We start from the raw sequence: 26,087 nt of genomic DNA on the forward strand, positions 1-26,087 counted from the left end.
TGGCTCCTTCGTCAGTACTATTGAACAATATATGCGATATACTGTCGTAATCATAAGGATTCGCGATGAGGCGTCGCACACTTGATATGTTCAGCGAAATGATTAATTTTCAGCGCTTAAGGAGCAAGCGTATAGCTACCTTTCGAGGTGCACGTTGCAACTTTACGTTAGTTGTTTCAATATCTCGTCGAGCCATTATCTGGAATGTTCTTGCACACGGTTGGCTGCATGACCTTATGCCGTGTATCGAGTTAAACCGCAAGCCAAACTCTGCCGCGCATTTGTACTGCCGCGCGCGTGACGCTGCTTAGCGGCCGGTGTGAAAGGCTCACGCAGCGTCAGCGTCGCGGCTGAAAGCGTCCGAGTCGTCACACGGTGCGCTGCTGTGTAAACGCAGGTTTACTTTCATTTGCTCGCACTCCTTCAAGCACTCATGTCTACACTCCAGACTACTCGCTTTTAATTCAGAAGGAAAAAGAATGAGAGAGAGCGGCACTATAACGTGTGATCGTCGGTCCGCTACGTCAAGTATACCGCAGTCTGTTTAAACAAGCTGCATAAATATTCAGAACTTCCCCGTTTGCTCATGGAGTCCCACAGTGTACACTGGGCACACATCGGGATACTTCTGTGTGCCGCCGGGGCTGCTTATCGTTGCGCGAGGGCCCGATTGCGAGAGGGCGACGGTCGCCGATAGCTCGCGCCCGCGCAGCCGAGCAACACGTCGGGCTCGACGCGCTTCGTTACGGGACTCGCGTCGCGTACGCGGCGGTGGAGGGCAACCCGGTGCAAGAGGCGCGGCGAGACTCGGCTGAGGAGAGCGTCTGCCCATGGGTGCCTCCGGGAGTTCGACGAGCGCCGTCGACCAGCCCAGCGCGACGGCGAATGGCTCGCTCCCTCAGTGCGAAAAGAAAGCGACGACGCAGCAGCAGCCTCCCAAGCCCGAGGTGTCCAAAGCCGTGAGAGACTCGGTCCAGAAGTCTATCGCCGCGGCCAGCTCCCTGCTCGGCGGAGGAGCCAACGGCGTCCTCTGCAACGGGGTCGTCGGCGGCGGCTGCGGCAGCGCCAAGAGCCACCAGAGGATTCGATGGTCCCGCAACAGCCTCCTGGCGAGGGCCAAGCTTGCCTCGGCCGTGGGGCGCGCTCAGATGCACTGTCGGCGCTGCGAGCATCGCTGGACGGACGACGGCGTCGAGGTGTTCTTCGACCTGGGCAGGCTCGGGGTCCCCAGGGTTGTGCGAAAGCAGTGCTTCAACTGCGGACACCTGGTGGTGCCGTCTTTCTCCTGCCTCGAGTGGGACCGGCTCGCCAGCGAGGCGCTCGGCAAGTGGTCCAGGAAGGCGCTCGAGGCCCACCTCAAGCAGAGCCGCACCGCCGGCGCACCGGTGCCGATTCCCGAACACTGTTCCGTGCCCGTGCCGGACCCGGTGACTAAGGGGATGGTCGTCATAAACGTGGACGTCGTCAACAACAACTCACCGCGCTGACGAGACTCGCATTATGGCGCGTCGTTGATTTCAGTGCCGCACTGGCGAAGTTTCGTGCGTGCTCGTCGACGGTTGGGAGTGCCACGTTACCTTCCGCCCTATCTGTGGTGGGCACACGTGCACTGTGGATGCTCGACGGTGACCCGATCATTGCGGCAAGACGCTGCCTTCATCGACGTTTGGTAATCTACTACGGCCCGTCTCCACATTGTGTAGATGCACGTATACATTACGCGTATGTTCTTACGATTGTGCGCGCCTCGCTGCACCGTGATTCATTACTCTAAGAAGGTTAGTTTAGAGCCGTCCCATCAAAGTCAACTTAGCAACGTGATGCCCGAGGACTTTCCGCTCCCATTTATCTTTGTCGCATAGCGTGCGAATGAGCTGTTGGTTGTATAACATCACCGCGAACGCGATTACTGCAGGAATGGTCATACGTGAAAATCACTGCCAAGGTTGTGTTGCTGCGATCGTGCTCCGTATTTAACATTTGAGTGAAATTTTCTTATCTAGTCATGCTACGTAAAAGGCCAGCGCTCGCTGTACTCTTTCTTTTAGGGCGTCGCTTAGCTGCAGTGCACAATGGTTATCTTCTCTACAAACAAAGCAACGTTGTTTCTTTTCTTTTAGTTGCTCAGAGACCGGCGCCGAGTAGCACTCTGTAGCTGCAGACAGACACGTACACCGCGTCGTCAAAAGCTTACAGCCCAACCGTGACTGTTGGCTGTGTAGTGGGTCTGCAATTGCATCCGTTGCACTTTAGAGCTTCAACGAGTAAGCAGGGCTTTCAACATTCTTATTTTGTCTAAAGGTTATCACTATAACCTTCACAATACTGCGCATTTTTCACATTTAGAGCTTGTAACCATGCAACCGATTTGAATAATCGCAACAGCCCTGCATTATTTGCCATTTTCGTCATTTTTTTTTTAGCGTAAAGGTAAAATTGCTTGTAATAAAGCTTATAGAGCAATTTATAGATTATTGCTATGAACCATTATTGAAATGTGAATGAGATGATTGGCGCTGTCTTAACAGTTATCATGTAATTGCTGCAGTCTGTTGTAATTATTTTTTAACCAGATCGGTGTTACCATTAGACATGAGAAACAAAAATCAGGACGAGCATGAGTGGCACTCTTATGGAAAGCTTTAGTTCGATGCCAACTCCGATTGCCATCTTACTATGCATGTAAAGACCAGAAATTGTCCTGTTAGAGAGCAGGTGAAAAGTTTCGAATAAGATTGCTTGCATCCAAGTCGAAAAGCTGAACCCTATCGACGGCTGGATGCAGACTTTTGAGTTAGGGATTTTTGTACCAAAATTGACGATACCTTTACAAATACGTAACTCTTAAAAAAAGAAAAAGGAAAAGGGCAACAGTTATGTAAACTGCATCTGTTCGATGACTTGAAACAGATAAACGAGTTTACAGAATATGAGTATAAAGATCTGCAGCTTACGTTAAATTTTTATGCTGTCTACTATGATTTTACAGAAGTTATACGCATAAATGATTGGAATATTTCAAAGTGGTACATGATACGTCAGTGTTGTCCATTTTTTGTGCTTCAAGAGGTAGAGTTTACGTAATAAAGTTATTGTTTCTTCTTTCTTCTTTGTTACAGAGTTAGTTCGATGACGCAGGATTCTTTAAATTTAGCAATTTTTAGCAAATATAAAAATAAAAATATGGGTGGTTTAAATAGAGAAAAATAATCTGACCATGGCAGTCGGTGGATTGAGACGTGCAATACCATCAAATCCAATGCAGTACATGCCAATCTAAACGACTTCTCCGCTCTTATGTATACTTGAATAGGAGTTCCATACGTAAATATTCCTCTTAAATGTGAAAATGTTGATTTTGATGAAGGTTACCGTGATACACGTGTTAAACGGAAAATGCGTTAAGGACTCGTCTTAGTCAGCTTTGGTCAAACGTCAATGGCAGTCAGCTGCGTTATTTGTATGCCTCAACATTTCTCATACTGTCTACTCCGTATGGTCGAAATTCTGACAAAACTCGGACCACATCCTTGATGTTTGGCCCTTCAAGCAAAGCTTTCTTAATTTTGGAGTACAGTTCAATAAAGCACGACAAATGATATGTTGTTCTTATTTTTCTGCAGGTTACTATCTATCCGCGATACAGGGATGCTTTTTTTCTTGTTCTGCAGTTCTTCTGGATCTTACAAGGGGGAAGCCATTTACACTAGAGAAAAAGGAGGTTTTACATACATATCTGATGACCTCAAGTACCTCTTTCTGATTGGCTTAGTAGCTTAGAGTACCTGTATTTCCAGTGATTTGCGAAACATAACTGCTCCTGCTACAGCCGAAAGATCCCCTGCTGACGATTTCGGCATGTTTAAATCACTTGATACTCTGCGCATACATTGACTCTCTCGAACGAACTAAGAACACATGTAGTGCATAACCTTCGGTCAAGCGCCACAGTGCCCCGGGAGGGATTACATATCGACGAGAGCGAAAAGCGCTGAAAAGGCTCAGGATATGCGCACGCACGAGCAAGTCTCGGTTAGAAACAGAAACGAACACCAAATCGCGAAGAAGTGGCCGAGAGATGGCTTCGCTTTAATGAAAGCTTTTCTTATAAGCGAAATTACGCCTACAACGCTTACTCGTTTTCTGTACTGTTGTAGGCACTGCTACAATTTCAAGCACGGCAAACGCGCGCAGTCGGATTTAGCTTTGGAGGAGTGTGCTGAGCTAGGTTGGACAAAGCACGCGGTAAACTTTTCACCCCCTTGCCGAAGAGTAAACAAAGAAGGTTAGAAAAGAAAGAGAGAGAGAAAGAAACGTGACTCTGGAGGAGACAAATATGAGATGCTTTGTAAAATGCCCGTGCATAGCTGTCCATAATATACCCATTTCAGAAGGGTGCTGTTGCATGGGGCAACCTGGTCGATGCATTAATCATCGTTTACGGGAGCACGCTTGCGTAAGGATTCAAGTTAGAAGTTATCGAGTAAAGCATCGCAAAAAAAAAAGCGTGGTTGTGAACCGCACTCTTGAAAAGTGCACGCTCTTTGGAGCAAAGTGCAGCCGCCCTGGTGGCATATATAGTGGCTTTGGGGTTGCGATGCCGTTCCCGAGGTCGTGGGGTTGAATCCCAGCCGCGGCGCGGCGGCCGCATTTCGATGGGGGCGAAGTGCAAAAATCGCTCGTCTGCGTTGAGTGCGCGTTAAAGAACCCCAGGTGGTCGAAATTAACCGGGAGTCCACCACCACTACGGTGTGTCTCATATCCATCTCGTGGTTTTGGCACGTAAAAGCCCAGAATTTAATAAAAAAAACAAGAATACAATAAAACACGTGCACGTGAGATCAGAGAAGCGTTTAACGCATACCAACACGGTGATTCATGTGCTAACGTGCCCTCTGTATCTCTGCATTGGTGTGAATTATGCCACTTATCGCAAGTGTGATAGCCTGGGGAGATCGGCGGCCTGGGATGAATTGGTGTTTGTGCTTTCTGCGCAGATATTTTTCTACATATTCTAGTTGATATGCAATAAAGACTAGTTGTTATTCAGCGCTGTGTATGTCCCAGTTTCTGCGGTACTCGATTCCCTTTAGCTTTAGCCCTAATTGATTTTTACTGTGCAGCTCGTGATCTCGTACTTTGATCGTGTGCGGTGATCTAATGCAGTGATCGCGCCCGGACAAGATTTTCGTTTCTGTGATCTCTCTCTCTCTCCATGTTCTCATATTTTTACCTCCCCTCTACTCACTGTAGGGTAGTAAACGATACACGCTTACCGTTCGTGCTTAAGTTCTCCTGCCTATCTCTTTTATTTCGTGTCCCTTTCCTATAATTCCTGTGCTATTTTCCGAATAATCGAGAAAACCTTCTCTGGAACTGACTTAAAGGCACCTAACTCACCGTGCTTGCTCAGTGGCTATGATGTTGGGATGCTGAGCACGAGGACGCGGTATCGAATCCTGGCCACGGCGGCCTCATTTCAATGGGGGCGAAATGCTAAAACACCCGTGTACTTAGATGTAAGTGCACGACCCAGGTGGTCGAAATCTCGGCAGTCCTCCACCACGGCGTGCCTCATAATCAGAAAGTGGTTTTGGCACGTAAAACCCCATTATTATGTTTTTTTTAAAGGCACCTACATTGAAAGCAGCCTCGGCTGTTGTGAACTCCAAATCTACCTCTCAGGGGTGTTGCCACTCTACGAGATAGACGAAGCGCTAGGTGTCCTGGCATGCGACCTTGAAGAAAATGAAATGTTCAAGTTGACAAACGGAGGACGACAAATTTGTCACACGAGTTCCAGCGGTATCTTAATGGCTGATGCGTCGCGGAGCTTAGCTCGAGTTCGCGGCTTCGATCCCCACCACGGCTGCTGCATTGCGACGTGGACAAAATACAGAAAAACGTTAGTGTTACTTAGACTTAGGTGCACGTTAAAGAACCCTCAGCAGTCAAAGTTAGAATCAGAACTCCCCCACGACAGGCGCGCCCCATAATCAGATCGTGGCTTTGGCGCGTAATACTACAGAACTTAATTCTTGTAAGACATCGCTGTGACAATGTGAGAAACAGAGAATGCACTTTGGCGTCGGTGAAATCTAAACGCGGTAAAGTACAATAAATGTGCGCATTTTCACAGTTTCCTTAAAATGTTGCTAGTGCAAGCTCGAGTGCGCATGTTACGAAATTTTCCACACACATGCACACGCACACACGCGCGCACACAAAGACAGATAAAGGCAGCGCACGTGCAAAACTTTGTGGACAGAAGAGAGAGAGAGAGAGAGAGAGAAATATGCCGATCCCACGCGCTGTGGGAATCGGTGTAAGCGAAGCTTTGTATGCCATTCGCTTTGATTGACGATAACTGGTGGTGATGTTGGCGGCGCAGGTGTGATTTCTTCAGCGTTTAGTCCAATAGGAGTGTGGTGAGTTGTAAAATGCTGCCTTGCGTGCACCACTGCTGTTTGTCTGCGTAGTCCACAGAAAATACAGGAAGACGTGTTTGCTTGAGGCATTGTTTACCGTCATTGTTCCTGATCTCTGAGATGGTTGAGCGTTATCATCGCCGCATATGGCAAATCGCATCGTGGCAAAAATGAGAAACTTTAATTGAATTATGGGGTTGTATCTAATTCCGTTAATTCTTATCATTGTATGTAGAAATTGTATGCATACATTCGCGGTCTGCAACACGTCTTCGCTTCGTACCGAAGACGCTCCTGTTCTACGCGACGCTTTTTTCGGGCTTGGGACTTGGGTGCGCGCTATGGAGCCATTTTGCTGGAGCGTCTATACATGCTCCTTCTGCATACGTGGCCAGCAAGCAGTTGGGACGCCAGCTTAAAGCGCTGTCTTCAGACTATGGGCAATTGTAATGTTTACACTGTCACAGCCCAGGACGCCACCTCCACAGCCCGGAACCTGCATTTTTGTCGCATATGAAAGCACGCGCAGCACGTGCAAATGCACAAACTGTGAAACGCTGCCACGGCGACGCCGGCCGGGATGCGCGGAGGCGAGTGCCATCTGGTGGTGTAGCAACAAACCCAGCGGCACACGCAAGAAGACCGTCACAGCAGCAACGCCCTGAAAGTCGGCAGAAGTGGCAAAGAAAGCTTCGCTTTAAAATGGACTCAAACGGTACCCTGTCCACTTCTGCCCTTGTGCAGGCGCCTGTTTCGCCGATTTCTCGCTTGTTCAAAACCAGCCATCATGTTATAGTATGTGTAACCTGGCACTGACGTACTGTTCTTGTCACTCCTTTCGGCGTTAATAAGACTTGTGGCGGCATTTGTGGCGGCGTGGCAGATTAAGCGTGACTAATGGCGCCCACGCGCAGGCGTCTACGCACTACAGCGCTCCTAGGACAATGCCAAGCACACTGTATCTGGCACTGTGACATACAGGGCCAGATACGTTGTCAATTGGTAGGGACCCTTTAACAAATTCGTTGGGTCCCAAAAGTGTATACTTTGCCATTGTATACGTTCATTATGTTAAATAAACTTTGAAACTTTCACCCGTGTACACGCGCCGAACGCGTCGGGCGTTAATTACGTGAGATCTGAAAGCATCTCCGAAAGTGATCGCTCCAAAATAGCGCCGCAGTGCTGCCTTCAAACCTAACGAAAAATAACCGAAAACACCCGTGTCAGCTCAGTGGTTGCTGCTGCACAAACTTGTTCGAGAGAGATGTAACTTTATTGCGTCCTTGATGGGGTCTAGGGGTGACGGAGGTTTGGAGACTAACCCCCAGTACCCCTCTTCCTCACACTGCGGCCAGTTCTTCCTTTCTGGCGGCTTCTTAGGCTATTCGGACTACCCAGAGCTGCTGTTTTGGGTCCAAGCTGAGCAGTAAAGCCTCCCCCCCGCTTGGCCGGGGTTATGATGCGTGTAGTGTTAGTGCGATGGGTGTTCGTGGATGAGGCTTCATGACATGACCAGCTAATGTGATCGACATCAGAGGGAGCCTCGCACGCTTTGCAGAATGTAGAGTGTGCATCGGGATCAATGCGGTTGTATAGCACGGGATTTGTAACAGTTCGCGTCTGAAGTAGCCCCCAAGTGGTCAATTGAGATTTAGTCAGTGTTTTGCGTGCTGGAGGGTAGCGTAACCGCTCTCTGCGGCAGTGAAGGATGGTTTCTCTGAACGTGACCACTCGGTCCAGCGCGTGACCGCGATGCAGGACAGTTGGCTCGTCAGAATCGGGAAACGCTTGAGGAGCGGTAGTTAATCGGTGATTCTGAGAATGCGCCTCTCTTATATGTTTACCATGCCTAGAAAATGAAAGCTATGTTGATTCTTTGATTGAATAAATCCCCTGAAACTCATTCCCCTGCACGCGACGGCCGCTATAAATAATGTGAAAAAATTGACGTGTCACGTGCCTCAAGCTGCCGCTTCTGTACTCCAGCCGTGGCCCCTCCTGAGTTAAGAGTAGACATATACTCAGCCAAGCACTCTGACTTAACGAGTATTTTGTCTAACGAAAAGAAGACATCTCTCCTTCGAGTTTCTCGAACGGTGTTTATGGTGTCCTTGCACTTATGACAACTTGGTGCACATACACGTCATCAGTTGATTGTAATACACTTGCTCGGTAAATGTATAACATTTACTTATATGAAAAGGAAGCAGCACTTCACGTGCCATTATTTCGGTGAGAAGGTACAGCGCGATGGTTAAAAATAGTGGTGAAAAACGCAAGAATGTGCAGCTTCACCGTGATAAAATCTGACGCGTACGTGTTTGTCGTAGAGGCGCGATTTCTCTTTGGGTCAGCACGTAGTACTGAACGCGTAATACTGACTTACAGATTTATACCGAGATAAAATTGTACAGCTGTGATTTGTACAGCGGGATAGCCGAAAGTGGACGTGGAGGAGCCCAAATGGCGAGACTAGAAATAAAATAGACTTCATACTCTGCGCTAATCTTGGCATCATACAAGATGTGGAAGTGCTCGGCAAGGTGCACTGCAGTGACCATAGGACGGTAAGAACTCGTATTAGCCTAGCCTTGAGGAGGGAACAGAAGAAATTGGTACATAAGAAGCCGATCAATGAGTTAGCGGTAAGGGGGAAAATAGAGGAATTCCGGATCAACCTACAGAACAGGCATTCGGCTTTAACTCAGGAAGATAACCTTACTGTTGAAGCAATGAACGCCAATCTTATGGGCATCATTATGGAGTGTGCAATAAACGTCGGTGGTAACTCCGTTAGACAGGATACAGTAAGCTGTCGCAGGAGACAAAAGATCTGATCAAGAAACGCGACTGTATGGAAGCCTCTAACCGTACAGCAAGAGTAGAACTGGCAGAACTTTCGAAGTTAATTAACAAGCGTAAGACAGCTGACATAAGGAAGTGTTATATGGATAGAATTGAACATGCTGTCAAGAACGGAGGAAGCCTAAAAGCAGTGAAGAAGAAACTAGGAATAGGCAAGAATCAGATGTATGCGTTAAGAGACAAAGCCGGCAATATGATTACTAATACGGATGAGGTAGTTCAAGTGATTGAGGAGTTCTATAGAGATTTATACAGTACCAGTGGCACCCACGACGGTAATAGAAGAGAGAATAGTCGAGAGGAATTTGACATCCTACAAGTAACGCCGGAAGAAGTAAAGAAAACCTTGGGAGCTATGCAAAGGGGGTAGGCAGCTGGGGAGGATCAGGTAACACCTGATTTGTTGAAGTATGGGGGGCAGATTGTTCTAGAGAAACTGGCCACCCTGTATATGCCATGCCTCATGACCTCGTGCGTACCGGAATCTTGGAAGAACGCCAACATAAGCTTAATCCATAAGAATGGCACGCCAAAGACTTGAAAAATTATAGACCGATCAGCTTACTGTCCGTTGCCTACAAAGTATTTACTAAGGTAATCGCAAATAGAATCAGGAACACCTTAGACTTCTGTCAACCAAAGGTCCAGGCAGGATTCCTTAAAGGCTACTCAACAATAGACCATATTCACACTATCAATCAAGTGATAGAGAAATATGCGGAATATAGCCAACCCTTATATATAACTTTCATTGATTACGAGAAAGTGTTTGATTCAGTCGAAACCTCAGCAGTCATGCAGGCATTACGGAATCAGGGTGTAGACGAGTCGTATGTAAAAATATTGAAAGATATCTATAGCGGCTCCACAGCCACCATAGTCCTCTATAAAGAAAGCAACAAAATCCCAATTATGAAGGGCGGCAGGCAGAGAGATACGATCTTTGCAATGCTATTCACAGCGTGTTTACAGGATCTATTCAGAGACATGGATTGGGATGAATTGGGGATAAGAGTTAATGGAGAATACCTTAGTAACTTGCGATTCGCTGATGATATTGCCTTGCTTAGTAACTCAGGGGATCAATTGCAATGCATGCTCACTGACCTGGAGAGGCAAAGCAGAAGGGTAGGTCTAAAAATTATTCTACAGAAAACTAAAGTAATGTTTAACATTCTCGGTAGAGAACAGCAGTTTACAATAGGTAGCGAGGTAATCGAGAAAATGGTAAGGGAATACATCTACTTAGGGCAGGTAGTGACGCGGATCCGAATCATGAGACGGAAATAATCAGAAGAATAAGAATGGGCTAGGGTGCGTTTGGCAGGCATTCTCAGATCATGAACAGCAGGTTGTCATTATCCCTCAAGAGAAAAGTGTATATCCCGGCCACGGCGGCCGCACTTCGATGGGGGCGAAATGCGAAAACACCCGTCTGCTTAGAATTAGGTGCACGTTAAAGAACCCCAGGTGGTCAAAATTTCCGGAGTCCTCCTCTACGGCGTGCCTCATAAACAGAAAGTGGTTTTGGCACGTAAAACCCCAAATATTAATTATTAAAAGAGTATAATAGCTATGTCTTACCAGTACTCACCTACGGGGCAGAAACCTGGTGGCTTACGAAAAGGGTTCTACTTAAATTGAGGACGACACAATGAGCTATGGAAAGAAGAATGATGGGTGTAACGTTAAGGGATAAGAAAATAGCAGATTGGGGAGGGGACAAACGCGAGTTAGTGACATCTTAGCAGAAATCAAGAAAAAGAAATGGGCAGAAGATAACCGATGGTCATTAAGGGTTATGGACTGGATTCCAAGAGAAGGGAAGCATAGCAGGAGGCGGCAGAAAGTTAGGTGGGCGAATGAGATTAAGAAGTTTGCAGGGACAACATGGCCACAATTAGCACATGACCAGGGTAGTTGGAGACGTATGGGAGAAGCCTTTGCCCTGCAGTGGGCGTAACAAGGCTGATGATGAATGAAACTCCTTGATTACGTGATAACTCCAGGACTGCTTGTATGTCTACTGAATCAAATGCTTTTTCGTAATCTATGGAAGCCATATAAAGAGGCTGATTGTATTCTGCGGATTTCTGGATTTCCTGATTAATGACATGGATGGGATCCATTGTAGAGTATCCCTTCCCGAAGCCAGCCTGTTCCCTCGGTTGACTAAAGTCCAGTGTTGCTCTTATTCTATTGGAGGTTATCTTGGTGAATATTTGATATAATATGGGAAGTAAGCTAATGGGCCTATCATTTTTCAATTCTTTAGCGTCTCCATTTTTTGGATTAGTATAATGTTTGTATTCTTCCAGCTTTCTGGGACCCTTGAAGTTGACAGACAGTTCGTATAGAGGGCCGCCAGTTTTCAAGCATTATGTCTCCTCCATCTTTGAATAAATAGAATGGTAGTCCATCTTCCCCTGCCGCTCTTGCTCGTTTCAGGTCTTGCAAAGTCCTTCTAACTTCACCGCTAGTTATAGAGGGAGCCTCTGTAACCTTTTCATTACTTTTTCGAATCGAGATATCTTGGCGGCTTTGGGTACCGTACAGGTCAGTATAGTATTCTTCCACTGCTTTTACTATACCTTCGAGATTGGTGATGATATTAGCGGGCTTATCTTTCAGTGCATACATCTTGGTTTATCCTCTGCCAAGCTTCCTTCTCACTGATTTTGTGCTGCGTCCATTTTTACAGCTTCTTCAGCTTTTCTCACGCTATAATTTAGAACATTCTTTATTTTCTCCTTGTTGATCTGTTTTGACAGTTGCGCGAATTCTATATTGAGTCCAACACTTTCTTTTTTTGTCTTTTATTTATTAGGTACTTTGTTACGTGGAACAGCTTGCTTACTGGCTTCCTTGGCGCCTTACCCCCCACTTCAATTGTTGCTTCTGAAGCCATCCTAGTTACGGTTTCATTCATTACCTCTATGTCATCTTCATCACTCAGTTCTAAGGCTGCATGTTTGTTTCCAAGTACCAGCCTGAATTGGTCTGCTTTTACACTTACTGCACCTGACTTACTGACGAATTTTACTCTTTCTTTGTTCAAATTGATGTGAATCCTAGACCTCACCAGCCTATGCTCACTGCACTTTACCGAAAACTTCAACATCCAGCACTATGCTGGGATCGGCAGAAAGTATGAAATGTATTTCATTTCTTGTTTCATTATTAAGGCTTTTCCAGGTTCACTTTCTGCTGCTACGCTTCCTGAAAAAGGTGCTCATTATTCTCAGCTTGTTCCTTTTCGCGAATTCTACCAGCATCTGTCCTCTATAGCTTTCCTAGAATCGACGCTGTAGTTGCCAATTGCTTGTTCACCTTCACAAAGCTGATATAATTCATCATCATCATGACTGGATGTTGGAGCGTACGTTTGTGCTACCTGTAATCTATACCTCTTATGTTTGATTACGACTACTGCTACCCTCTCATTAACGCTGTAGAATTCGTAAATGTTGCCCGCTATGTCTTTATGGATTAGGAATCCTACCTCGCTTTGCTTCTTATGTGGGAGTCCGCTATAGCAGAAAGCGTGCCCGTTAGTGAGGTTAGAAGTGGTGAGGCTTATACTGTGCTGACTAAGGCCAATGATATCCGTTCCACGCCTGATATTTCCTCAAAGGATTCCGCTAAGCTAGCTTGACTCGAGAACCACGTATTCACCGCGTATTGAACTTTGCCTGGGTCAGTTTTCAATGGTGGCCTGTCCGCGTCCAGAGATTCTTAGCGCTGTTAGTATTGGGAGAGGGGGGGTCAATCCCATCGCTAGTACATCGCTAGTAATACCATCGCTAGTACACACTTTCGCACAGGTTCACGGTCCTCAACCGACGTCAGACGGACTTCGTAGAACTCGGGGCTTGTGTCAGGAAAGGTGCCTTTTTTTTCCCCGAGCTGACCCCCGCAGCGCGGCCGGTTGCCCATTGTCTTGCGTTTTGAACGGTGCGTGGGAAGGGGCCTCGAACTACGTTCCCTCGGGGACTCCCCTGCTCGCGGCAGACCGGGTAGGCGGTGTCGTGTTCTGGCACAAAGCCTGCTTCGTCGAACTCATCTCGGCTCCTGTGACGGAAAATCAAGGACGCGCGTATTGTCCTCCGGACACATTCGACTTAGTGACGCTGTGCCTAGAGGGTTGCGGCGGCCTTCCAGGAAAAGTTTGACGCCGCTGTCGCAACTGGCTGGCAAAACTTGCACCTCAGCAGGCCGTTCTTAACAGCGCCTCCATGGCCCGGGAAATGTCGACTGTCCAGTGCTGGCAACCGCTGGGCAGGAAGAGAACGGCTGGTGGCCAAGGGGTGATGCCTTGGATAGCAGCGACCACTTGTGTAATGATGTCACCAACCCAAAACATCCAACAAGGGCAGGCAACTGCAATACGAACCCCACAACACGGCTGTGCGCCGAGATAACGTACCTTGGATCTCACTTTAGACCCGCTAGGCTTCAAAGAAAACATAAGTGCACAAAGAATAAATGCTGCGTTTTGCTATGTCAATTTTTTGAAGCAATTTCGTGCTGACAAAGTCTGCAATCATGGAGGGAATCCTGCTAAATGAGAGGAGATCTTCTTGGCTTAACAAAATTAACAATAGCAACCCTACAATTTAGGCGGGACCTTTAAACGCAGAATTCAAATTAGCCTGCTCAAACCATCCGCATTGCTATGAAACTTTCCCTTCTTATATCTAACGGAGAAGTTGTACTCTTGGAGAGTGAGGTTCCATCGGAGCAAGCGGCCATTTTTGTGTGACATTTGATTGAGCCAGGTCAGAGGACAGTGGTTGGTCTCGAAGATGAACTTCGCTCCGTACAAGTAACACAAGTTGTGGGTGGCCCAAACTAAACAAGCGCATTCGTTCTCTGAAGCGCTGCAGCCTTCCTCTCTTACATTTAGTTTACGGCTGGCATAGAGGATAGGATGCTCCTCGTTATCGTCGCCGACCTGACTAAGTACTACGCCTATACCTCTGTCGCTTGCGTCGCATTGAACTACGAATTCCTTTGTGTAGTCTGGCGCGCGAAGCACAGGACGAGAAACTAATAGCGTTTTCAAACTTTGGAAAGCGTTCTCTTTGTCTTTATCCCAGTGTACGCTACTTGGTGCTCTCTTTCGGATGGCGTCCGTTAATGGACTTGCCATTTGCGAGTAATTCGGAATGTACCGTTGATAGTACCCCACAAGTCCCAAAAATGAACGAAGGTCTGTTTTCGTGCGCGGCTGAGAAAATTCTCCAATCGTAGCTATTTTCAGCTCGGCCGGCCGTCTCGTGCCCTAGCCGACAACATGGCCCAGATAAGTAACCTGTGAACAACCAAATCTACACTTTTCCGCTTTCATCGTTAAGCCGGTTTCCCTCAGACGTGAGAACACTTGTTTGAGGTGCGATACGTGTTGTTCCCAGCTGTCCGAAAAAATTGCTACATCATCAAGATATGACAAGGCGAACTCCTGCAAGTCTCCTAGGACAAAAACCTCCAATTTAAAGAAGCTAAACGGCGCGTTCTTCAGCCCGAAGCTGAGTGCAAGACGGTGAAAAGTGCCTACAGGGGAGATGAATGCGGCATAGCGGCTGACACTTTCTGAAAGAAGAACTTGCCAGTACTCCCGCACGAGATCTATAGTTGAAATGTATTTAGCAGCGCTAAATCTTTCAATTCGGTCCTCAAAGTTGGGTATCGGGTACAGCTGATCCCCAGTGAACGCATTTAACTTCCTGTAGTCAACACACGGACGAGGGTCCTTGTTAAGGCTTTCTACCAGTATTAGCGGCGACGTGTAGTTACTTTCAGCGGGCTCAATAACTCCCAACTCTAGCATGCGCCGTATCTCTGCCTCCATAATTTCTTTCTGTTTTGGAGACACCCTGTAAGGCTTTGATATTACGGGTTCGGTTGATGGCAGCTCTATTTCATGCGTTATTAGTTCGGTTCTACCTGGCCGATCACTGAATCTGTCGAGATATTCCCCTAACACCCTTTTTAGCTCAACTAGCTGCTTGGTTCTTAGAGCGTGCGAGCTTACCGAATGTTTTACTACTTCTTCTAGGCCGATTTCAGAGTTGGAGGCCGCCCTATACTCCTTAAGCTTGGTACTAGTGCCATCCTGCTATTTGATGGTATAGTTAACGACTCCACTCCGCTCTATATACGGCTTCATCAAATTGCAGTGATATATCCTCACCTCCTTCCTGCGACCGGGCATTTTCAGAGCATAGTTAGTATATGAAAGTTTGTGCAACACCTTAACGGGCCCGCCCCAGTGAACTTCAAGCTTCTTCTTTCTTGAAGGTTTGAGGATCATTACCTGGTCTCCGGCGTTAAAGGTACGAAGCCTCGCATTCTTGTCGTTATAGAATTTGGCGTTCTTTTGAGCTACTCCCATGTTCTTTTCGACTAGTTCTTGGGTTGTGCTTAGCCGTTCCAGCAAATTTAGCACGTAGGAGTCGCTCCACCTCGAGATACATCGCCTTCTCCAGCGCGCTCAAGCTCCAGAGGCTGCTCCAAATCCCGTAATAGGAACGACTCGTCCAACAGGTGACGATCGAAGACCCTCAACGGCGGTAAAGACAAGTACTCTCTAACGTGGGCCGATAGGGCGTGTGGCAACCAAACACAGGCGTCCAACTCTCAAGACTCGCGCGACCCGCGTCTCATGAACGAGCTCGAAGAGCTTAGGCGTGCCAATGATAGTCTTAGGAAAGAAAACGCTCTTTTCAAGCAAGAAATCAGTCGGCGAGCCGCCGAGATGGCGGAAATACGAAGATTGGTGCTCACACAGCCAGCTTCTTAGCCTGCCGCACGCTCCCCGGCCATGGACACGGCCGAGGCCCCTCCCAAGACGGTTGCAGTGAAGCGTCGCGCCCTGGATGACTCAAGGGGAGACGAGATGGTAGAACTCCTGTCTGATCTCAAGAACGCCATCTCCAACATACAGACAGGTCTCACTCAAGTACAAGAAATGATCGCGCACCCTCAGCTGGGCCTGGTCGCACTCAGCGGTAGAATACTTAGGCTGGAGGGGACCAGCCACGGATCTTTGCCAAGCACACCTACAGCACAAGTCCCAAGGTTGCACATCGTAATTGCCTCACCGATGGAGCGTGCCATTATGAATGCGGCACTTTCGCAATCCATCCCCAAGCCCAAACATGGATAACGGAACTAATGTCATAACAATGTGGCCGTGGAATTGCGCAGGGTTCGTCAGCAAACGGGCGACTCTGCGACAATACTTAAAAAGCGTAAAGGACAAACCCCAAGTAATCGCATTGCAAGAGACGATCACATCATCACCCATCAAGCTCCCCGGTTTTCTGACGGTGGGTTCCACTGAAGGAGGAAGGGGGGTCGCTACCCTGGTCAGTAAAAAGTTCACGTGCCTTCAGCGAGACCTTGGTCCCGCGGACAATGGGGTCGAGTACGTCATGGCCGAACTCCTTGTCGACCCCCCTAAGCAGCGCTTAAGAAGAAACAGTATCTTCATACTCAATGTTTACTGCAGACCCAGTGTTCACAGAGCTAGGCCTGGTGGTATTCTCTAGAAGGCCGTGCATTTGGCCGGCTGTCAGCCTCTAGTCGTCATGGGGAATTTTAAAGCCCAGCACCAGGCGTGGGGCTATTGTACGAATACGAAGAAGGGTAGAGACATACGGGACGCGGCAATGGAAGAAGATCTTACGCTGATAACCGATAAAGACTTTCCAACCAGGAGAGGGAACTCGGTGTGCCGAGATACGACTCCGGATCTTAGCTTTGTCAATAATCTGGAGAACGTCAAGTGGACCAACACAGCCATGGACCTCGGTAGCGATCATTGCATCATCGAAGCGGTGATCAAGGATGCCCGTAACAAAACGAGGACCTTTAGGTTCACTGACTGGGACTTTTTCCGAGCCGAGCGCATCCTTAACAAGGATATAGACCTAGACTCTTGGTGTGACGAGATAAAGAAGGATGCGGCTAGAGCCACCAAGGAGGTGACAACTGATCTGGAGTTGGACAGGATGGACAGTAGGCTCGCGCATCTATTGGAAGCCAAACAAGCAGTGCTCGCGAGATGGAAGACTCAGCGCCATAACAGAAGACTACGCAAGAAAATTTCCGATATAAACAAGATGATAGAGGCTCATTGCAAGGTTCTATGCAAGCAGCAATGGGACGAGCTGTGCGACTCGGTGGAGGGCCAGCTCAAGAACGGTTAAAGCTGGGGTCTCCTTAGGCACCTACTGCACGATGGCAACACCAAGTCCAATCAGAAGAGAGCTTTGGCAAAAGCTGTCCATTTGGCCACCGACTTGACTCCAGATGAGGCGGTCACGGAGCAGCTCATAGACAACTACCTGGCGGCCACGGACGATCCGGTGCCTCCCCCCCCCGTTTCCCGAGTACGAAGGGCGTGACGTACCATCTATGGACTAGGATTTTACCGTGGCTGAGGTCAAGCGGGTTCTCGCATCCCTCAACGGCTGATCTGCCCCTGGACCCGACGGGATCACCAACAAGATGCTCAAGCATCTCGACGACGACTCAATCGAGTTTCTTACATACAAGATGAATGAAATCTGGTCCAGCGGCCTCATTCCTAAGAGCTGGAAATCAGCTTACACAGTACTCATACCGAAGGCAGGTAAGGCGCCGATCATCGACAATCTAAGGCCCATCTTCCTGACGTCGTGTGTTGGGAAGATGGGCGAGCACGCCATGCTTAACTGCCTCACTGACCATGTCGAGTCTAACGAATGCTATACACAAAACATGATTGGCTTTCGGTCGGGGCTTTCGACTCAGGACGCCATGAGACTGATCAAGCACGAGATCATTGACTCTACGTCCGCCGACACTAAGGCAGTTCTCGGCTTGGATCTGGAAAATGCTTTTAACAACATATCGCACGCCTTTATTCCCAAGAGCCTGACAGAGTGTAACGTCGGCAAACGGGCGTGCAATTTCGTGCGCTCCTTCCTTTCATCGAGGTCCACTAAACACAAGATTGACGAGTTTTGACCCACGAAATTCAGCTTGGGCCAAAGGGAACACCTCAGGGGCCGGTGATCTCCCCCACGCTGTTCAACATCTCCCTGATCAACCTGTCGAGGGCCTTGAACAAAATACCGAACATTAACCACACGATCTACGCGGATGACGTCACTATCTGGTACTCCAGCGGATGTGAGGGTCAGGTCGAGGGTGCTTTGCAAGAGGCCATCGATGTGACGGAGCGGTATCTTATCCCCACCGGCCTAAGGTGCTCGCCCGCTGAATCCGAGCTCTTGCTCTACCAGAAGAGGCCCAGCGGCGGTTCTCACCGGTCCTGGAAGGCAGCAACAGAGAGCCACATTACGTTATTCACCGGTAAGGGCTTCCCAGTACCGCGGGTAGACACTATCAGGGTCCTAGGAATGTTTATCGAGTCGAACGGGGCCAATGGAGCAGCCCTCAAGCGCATCTGTTCCAAGACCGAAAACGCCCTCGGCCTGATCCGAAGAATCGCCAACAGGTACCGCGGAATCAGGGAGGACAATCTGATCCGGATTATCCACGCCTTCGTGCTATGTCACCTCGCTTATTCAGGGGCTATGCACAACTGGCTCGTATCGGAGCGGAACAAGATGAATGCCCTAATAAGAAGGGTCTTCAAGCTTGCCCTCGGCCTTCCCATCCGAACGCACACAAAAGACTTCCTCAATTTGGGAATTCACAACACGTTCGAAGAAATCGTTGAAATCCAAGAATTTTCCCAGTTTGTCAGACTCTCCGGTACCCCTGCGGGCCGAGCCATACTTGGCAAGCTGGGACGTAACCCCACGGTAGTCAGTCTCGACGCTCTGAGGCTGCCCAATGACGTAAGATCTAAGATTTACATACACCGGATGCCACGCAATATGCATCCCACCTACAACGAAGGACAAAGACGAGCCAGGGGTAAAGCTCGACTCGCCAGTGCCCGCTTGAACAAGAACCGAACATGCTTCGTAGACGCTGCTTCGTACGTTCAAGAAAAGGCCTTCTCCTCAGTGGTCATCGACTGTGATTCTAAAATGCTTAGCTGCGCTACCATCCGCACTTCTAATTCCAGCGTTGCAGAGCAGGTTGCTATTGCTCTTGCATTGACGGACAGTGTGCATGATGCGATTTATTCAGATTCCAAGGCCGCTGTTAGGGCCTTTCAGATGGGAATGGTGGCTCTCCAGGCCCTACGTATCATCCAAAATGCTAAAGACATGAAACATCACTCTTTGGCCTGGTTCCCTGCGCGCCTTGGAACCATTGAGGGTGCCTCGATCAACCCCAACGAGGAGGCGCACTCGGCTGCACGAGGTTTGACTGACCGTGCGCTGGGTAACGCGTCCTCTCCTGGGCGACCCGAGCCTCTCTGCTCGTACAACGAAATTTGCAAACATAATTATCTGTCAAGAAGACTCCTGCCATTGCCGCACTCCTCGCTGTGCAGGGCCCAGGCAGTCACTCTCAGACTTCTGCAAACAAGCACTTACCCGAGCCCCGCGGCGCTGCACACAATGTACCCCGAACGGTTTCCAAGCCCGGACTGCCCTTTGTGTGGTGATTATGTGGACTTCGAACATGTCCTGTGGGGCTGCGCCTCTGCCCGTCCCCCTTTCAGCCAAGAGGAAATGATGAGTCTAATAGGGCCCAAGATCAGACCTCTCAAATCCTGGCAGTCCAGAGGGCTCGTGAGAGGGCCGTCAGGTTGTGACGTTCACTTTGCTTACGTCTATAGTGGACCAAATAAAGTTGTTTCACTAAATCACTCACGTATTCAACCACTGTTGGACTCTCTCCTCTTTCTTGCTACATCTGTCTTAACATTCTCAGTGGCGAACGGAGTGTCCTCCCATACACTAGTTCTGCTGGCGAGAACCCTGTAGCCTCATGTGGAACCGTTCGCAAAGCAATCAAAGTTGCCGGCAGACAGTTCTCCCAGTCCTCCTTGTGCTCGTAACAGAGCGCACGCAAAACTCGCTTAAGCACTGTATGCCACCTCTCTACACTGTTTGACTGAGGGTGATAGACGGAACTATTTATTAACTTTACCCCGCACTTTTGCAAGAATGTGGAAGTCAGTGCACTGGTGAATACTGACCCTTGATCCGATTGAATTTCGGCTGGAAACCCAACTCGTGCAAATACTGTCAAAAGCGCGTCTACTACTTCGGTGGAGCTGAGCTCTTTCAGAAGGATTGCTTCTGGAAACTTTTTAGCCGGACACAGCATGGTAAACAAGTACCTGTAACCCAATTTTATTTTTGGTAGAGGCCCTACCGTGTCTATCACAAGTCGTCTGAAAGGTTCTGTTATTGAGGGCACTACTTTTAGTGGAGCTTTCCATGTCTCCTGGTTTACCCGAGTGCTGGCAAGCGTCGCATGATCTTACAAAGTTGTCTATGTCTTTGAAACAGCCAGGCCAGTAGTATTCCGTAAGCAATCTTTCTTTTGATTTGTTTATGCCTAGGTGGCCGGACCACCCATTTCCATGATAGAGACTCAAAAGGGCCCCCCTGTACTTCGTAGGTACGACTAACTGATCTAAACTCCTACCCTTTCGATCTCTGTAGTGCCGATACAACAATCCTCCTCTCTCATGTATCGTCACGTTGCGCCTAGCAATGCCTTCTTTAGCTGTGTGATGTAATTTAGCTAAGCTCTCATCATTCTTTTGCTCGGCTGCCAGTGACTCTCTATCCACATGTAAGAGCCGATCAAAGTTCTTTGAGGCCGGAGGTAGTAATGACCCTGTCTCGTTTGCGAGTGCATCAGCGGGCTCTTCCTGGAGGGGTGAACTTTGAGACCCTGGCGATACGCTCTCATTGAGCTGTTCAGCTGGCAGGCTTTCCTCAACTGTTTTTTCATCCTTCGAGCCTAGCTCGGATTCGGTTATTGAAGTTGTCTCTTTTGCTGCTTCCGCTGGAGCAGCTTGTGCATTTTCAGTCGAAAGCGACTCGATTTTACGAGCTTGGCCTCCCGTCACGGACTGTACTACGCCCTCTCCCTGCTTAAGCCCTTTTTCACGCAGTAACCGATTTGAATGATTCGAAAAAATGTAAGAGTACTGCAGTGACAAAAATTTGGAAACTGCAGCCTCGGTCACTAGCTCCCCGAATGGTCCACTGATTTTGACTTTGGCCATGAGCAGACACACGCTGTGTTCTTCTACAACCTGTTTCATCCATGCTACTTCTCCGGTGAAGTCATTTACCGTCACGTAGGACGGATGGACAATGTCCATCGTGGCGGCACTGTCTCTTAGCACTCGGCATGGTTTGCCATTAACTTGCAGGTCGTGAAGATATGGGCTTAAAAGTTCCATATTCTCGTCTTTTTCGTCCACATAGGAGAAAACTATGCTAGGCTTCCCGCAGTTTACAGCTATATGTCCCAGTTTGTGGCAGCGGACTGGTCTGAAAGATTCGAATTTTCTTTTCTGCTCTTTTGGTACTGTTTCCCAGTTTGATTTCTCCTCGTTCTTTTCTGAGGCCCTTTCCTTCCACGTCTGCAGGCTCCAGTCGTGTAGTCTGCCAACTATTTTTGAACGGAAATGGTTTCGGCGGTGTATTTCGACCATCCCGATTTCCGTCCTCGGCGTTCAACTTTCTACGTGTTGGGTACTCTTCGGCCAATTCAGCCGCCCTTTCCACAGCGTTTACATTCCCTCTGCCTTGCACCCATAGTATCACAGCTTGGGGGATGCTTTTGTAAAACTGCTCTAGACACATGCATTCAATGATCATGTCTCTGCTGTCGTACGCCTCCGCGCTTTTCAGCCACTCGACTAGGTTGGCCTTTAAGCCATATGCAAATTCGGAATACCCCTCGCTATCTTTCTTGCCTGTGCTCCTAAACCTTTGTCGAAAAACTTCGGCTGAAAGGCGGTACTTCTTCAAAAGACTAGCCTTAACTTTTGCATAATCATATGCAACCTGTGCACTGAATCTGGCGATTACTTCCGCCACCTCAAACGGCAACATAGACAGCAACCGCTGTGGCCATGTACTCGGACCGAAGTTCATCTTCTCGCAAGTCCTTTCAAAATTGCTGAAGAACAAGCCTATGTTGGTCCCGACCTCAAATGGCTTTAATAACCTGTCCATTCGGTATGATTCTGCCCCACTTGATCGTTCCAGAGCCCCTTTACTTTCTTGAGGCAACTCCAAACGTTTGCTTTCAAGTTCAAGTTGCATTTTTCTTAGCTAACGATCTTTATCGCGTTCCTCCCTCTCTTGTTCTTTTCTCTCTCGTTCTTCTCTCTTTTTTCAGAAGTTCGAACCCCATTTCGATTTCTCCCTCACTGGCCTGTTCGGAAATTAGCTCCAATAATTCCGTTTTTAGCATTTCCTTGCGTACATCTAGGCCCAGTTCCTCACCAACAATCAACAATTCGTCTCTCAGCAGTCTCCTTAATTCCATGACTGCTGCTTTACTGCCTTGGTCGTGCTCGCTAAATCTACCTAGGAAAACACAACCTAGCTAACAATAAACAATCTAGCTTCCCTACAGTTCTATACAGAACAGCCACAAAATGAAGCCTAGAGAATCAAACAAAGAACGAAGCACTCACCGCAGACACAGCACCACGTCGCAAAGTCCATCCCACCGCTGTCAGCCACTTGTTAGGATTGGGGGGGGGGATCAATCCCATCGCTCGTAATCAGCTGTCGAGTTTGGAATCGGGCATGAATTAGAAGGTAGCTAGCTGGCCCATGCCGTCGTCCAACTTATCCACGCTGAGGACGTTGTTCAAGGGAAGGAATGCTTCTCATCGAGAACGAGGAATATAAGTTTATTTACAGTATCCACATCAGGACGTTGCAGTTCATCTGTCTAGCATGACTGCGAGAGAAAGTACACTGAGCAGCCGCACATCAGCGGTTTATAAACACTCGGCCCCCCTCGCTCCCAAGGTGAGAAAAACGGCCGACCAGGCACCGTAGACGAGTCGCCTCTCGGCGCGAGGCATTACATACACACATTCACCCCACAGGTTCACGGTCCTCAGCCGACGTCTGACGGACTTCGTAGAGCTCGGGGCTTGTGTCAGGAAATGTGCCTTTTATTTCCCGAGCTGACCCCTGCAGCGCGGCCGGTTGCCCATTGTCTTGCGTCTTGAACGGCGCGTGGGAAGGGGCCTCGAACTACGTTCCCTCGGGGATTTCCCCGCTCGCGGCAGACCGGGTAGGCGGTGTCGTGTCCGTCACAAAGCCTGCTTCGTCGAGCTCATCTCGGCTCCTTGTGACGGAGAATCAAGGACGCGCGTATTGTCCTCCGGACACAGTCGACTTAGTGACGGTGTGGCTAGAGGGTTGCGGCGGCCTTCCAGGAAAAGTTTGACGCCACTGTCGCAACTGGCTGGCAAAACTTGCGCCTCAGCAGGCCGTTCTTAACAGCACCCTGTGCCGCGTTACAGGTCTGACCGCCACCTTGGTCAGGTGCTGCGCAGCTGCTGGGAACTTTGAGCCATTGGTTGAACGAATGAGTCATTTGGGAGGGAGTGGCCAAATACTGCACTAGGGAAACCAGTTCCGGTTCTAGTGAGGGAACATCTTTTCTTGAAGCATAGTGGGTCTTCCTTATTTGGTTGTGCCGGCCGGGATTAGTATAGCCCCAGTGGCTCACGGTATCTTTTGCCGGTGTTCTGTAGTAGGTTGGAAATCTTAGGCCAATATTCGTATCAAGGTCTCCTGTCCAGAGATCTATGCATAACCATACATTTCCTGCACGAGCAAGCCTAAAGCACTGTATTGTTTATTTTGATTGACGTTTATGCTAAATATTCGGCGAGGTGGTATGGCATACTTGCCGACAGGTAAGGCAATAGCCATGCAGCGCTATAGTGCAACCTGAAGAGGAACATACATACACAGATCGCTATTTACTTTCAGCTGAAGCATTTTTTTCCCGAGCCTGTGGAATAAATGTTGAAAAAAAAGCAAGAAACAGGGACTGGTAAAAGATGCACTACATGTCCACCCCGAACTATTCCGCGTCCTATCGCGTGACATCCCCGTGACGCGCATTCAAACAAAACAGAAGTGTACCAAATCAATTCGTTTTCTTTTTTATCTAGGATCATAGTAGCACCAAGTTAGCAAATATATATGTCATAATATTTTGTTTCTGGGGCAGGGAAATTGAAGACACGCTCACACACGTAGTGCCGATGCGCACAATCTCGGTGGCCTTTGTAATCTCGCGCCTGAATATGTATGATCTTTACGAACGACGGCACATTCCTCAAACAGGAGTTTGCAATCGCAGTCGCGACGATCGGTGCCAAAAATTGACCACTCGGTGCTTTCGAAACGTTGTAATCATGGTCTCTGTTTTTTATCGCACTCGGTGCGTACGTGTTTTGTGTAGTATGGTTATTGCGCTATCTGTCGGCAAGTTTTCATTGAGGTATAGTGAATTAACGTGTGTGTGCTACTTGGTTTCTCGTTATTTTTTTATACCTTCGTGGGGGCACTTCTGAAGTATGCTGCAACACGTCGCTGTTATGGCAAGAACCTCGTTGGCAGAATGAATCGTATTTGTTTCACAGAGTTGTCGACTAAGCTTGTGCTTGAAGTGCTTGAACACACACGTAGCATCTGACTGCACACTTCCTCAGTGAAGCACCTATAGCGACATAGGAACCCATGTATACATTATAACGCACATTACCTTCAACTGTTTTCAAAATTAATTATGGAAAGATTCCACAAAATACTCCTCCCGGATGCAAATCCGGATGCACGCAAAATTGCATCGAAGTCGTTCAAAGCGTGTTGAAGTTGTTGAAGCGCGTTGAAATGCACCCGTGAAGTGTTCGTTTCGAACACCGCAAGATGTCATAAAAATTGAGGATGTGCCACAACATGTCTACCAACCATACGATGTTACGAAAACGGTTATTACCACGATAATTAGATAGATAGATAGATAGATAGATAGATAGATACGTAGATAGATAAATAGATAACCTCCATAAAGTGCTGGAACTACGCTAAGAATACTAAAGCATCAAAATCCCGCAGAACCCAATTCACGACAACTGTCGACGGTAATGCGTTTAGCATTGAATCAATATAGCGACACAACGTACTGCCACCGTCGAAACGAGTTATGTATGAGGCGTGTACTGCAGCAAGACTACTCTTTCGCGCTTCCCTAAGAACACTCGGTTCCACCTAGCGGCGCTACCGTGAAGCTTGCGCATGGCTTCCGAAATGCATGGCGAACGCTGAGAAAGCGTGATACGGGCAGTCGGGCTTTTCTTTCGCTCTTCTTTCTGTGCATGCTGCATCATTTTGTGGCACTGCCTAGAAGTTCGCGCGTGGCCTCCAAGACGAGAAGCGTAGCGCGTCGGTGACTGCGAATGCTCAGAATTGTTCCCTGGCTTGCCGCAAACAAGTAACGCATACAAAGGAACCTAACTTGGCGAGATTTTCATTGAAGAGCGTCACATACCCAGCCCGCGTTCATGGCGCTGCTCGCTAAAGCGCTGGCGTCAAAGACGCGCACTTGTGGCGCAGCCGGCTAAACGCGGAGTTGCTGTACTTCGGAAACCCTTGTGACGGGGGCTCTATTCCTCTCAGCATGGGATAAATTTAAGGGACCTTTTTCTTCATCGTATAGGTGCACGAACCTACTGGTACAAGCCTAGTTATCTAAGCTGGCATCAAGGACGTTCATTCAAGAGCTCCACATACCTACGGCCACATACCCAGCGACCTAAGTAGCCAACAAGTATGTTCATCGGAGACCTGCACAGACAGAGTGGCACAT

General features: G+C 48.3%; 1 protein-coding gene across 1 annotated transcript; it reads left to right on the forward strand.

Annotated features, from left to right (window-relative positions):
- Positions 1–258: 258 nt before the first annotated feature.
- Positions 259–5,049, forward strand: LOC142583249 (uncharacterized). The gene has a single exon (XM_075693641.1). It carries the CDS (start codon positions 831–833, stop codon positions 1,485–1,487), a length of 657 nt encoding a protein of 218 aa, XP_075549756.1. The 5' UTR covers positions 259–830; the 3' UTR covers positions 1,488–5,049.
- Positions 5,050–26,087: the final 21,038 nt, after the last annotated feature.

The sequence above is a fragment of the Dermacentor variabilis genome, chromosome 5, assembly GCF_050947875.1.
Source record: "Dermacentor variabilis isolate Ectoservices chromosome 5, ASM5094787v1, whole genome shotgun sequence".
NCBI classification, from domain to species: domain Eukaryota; kingdom Metazoa; phylum Arthropoda; class Arachnida; order Ixodida; family Ixodidae; genus Dermacentor; species Dermacentor variabilis.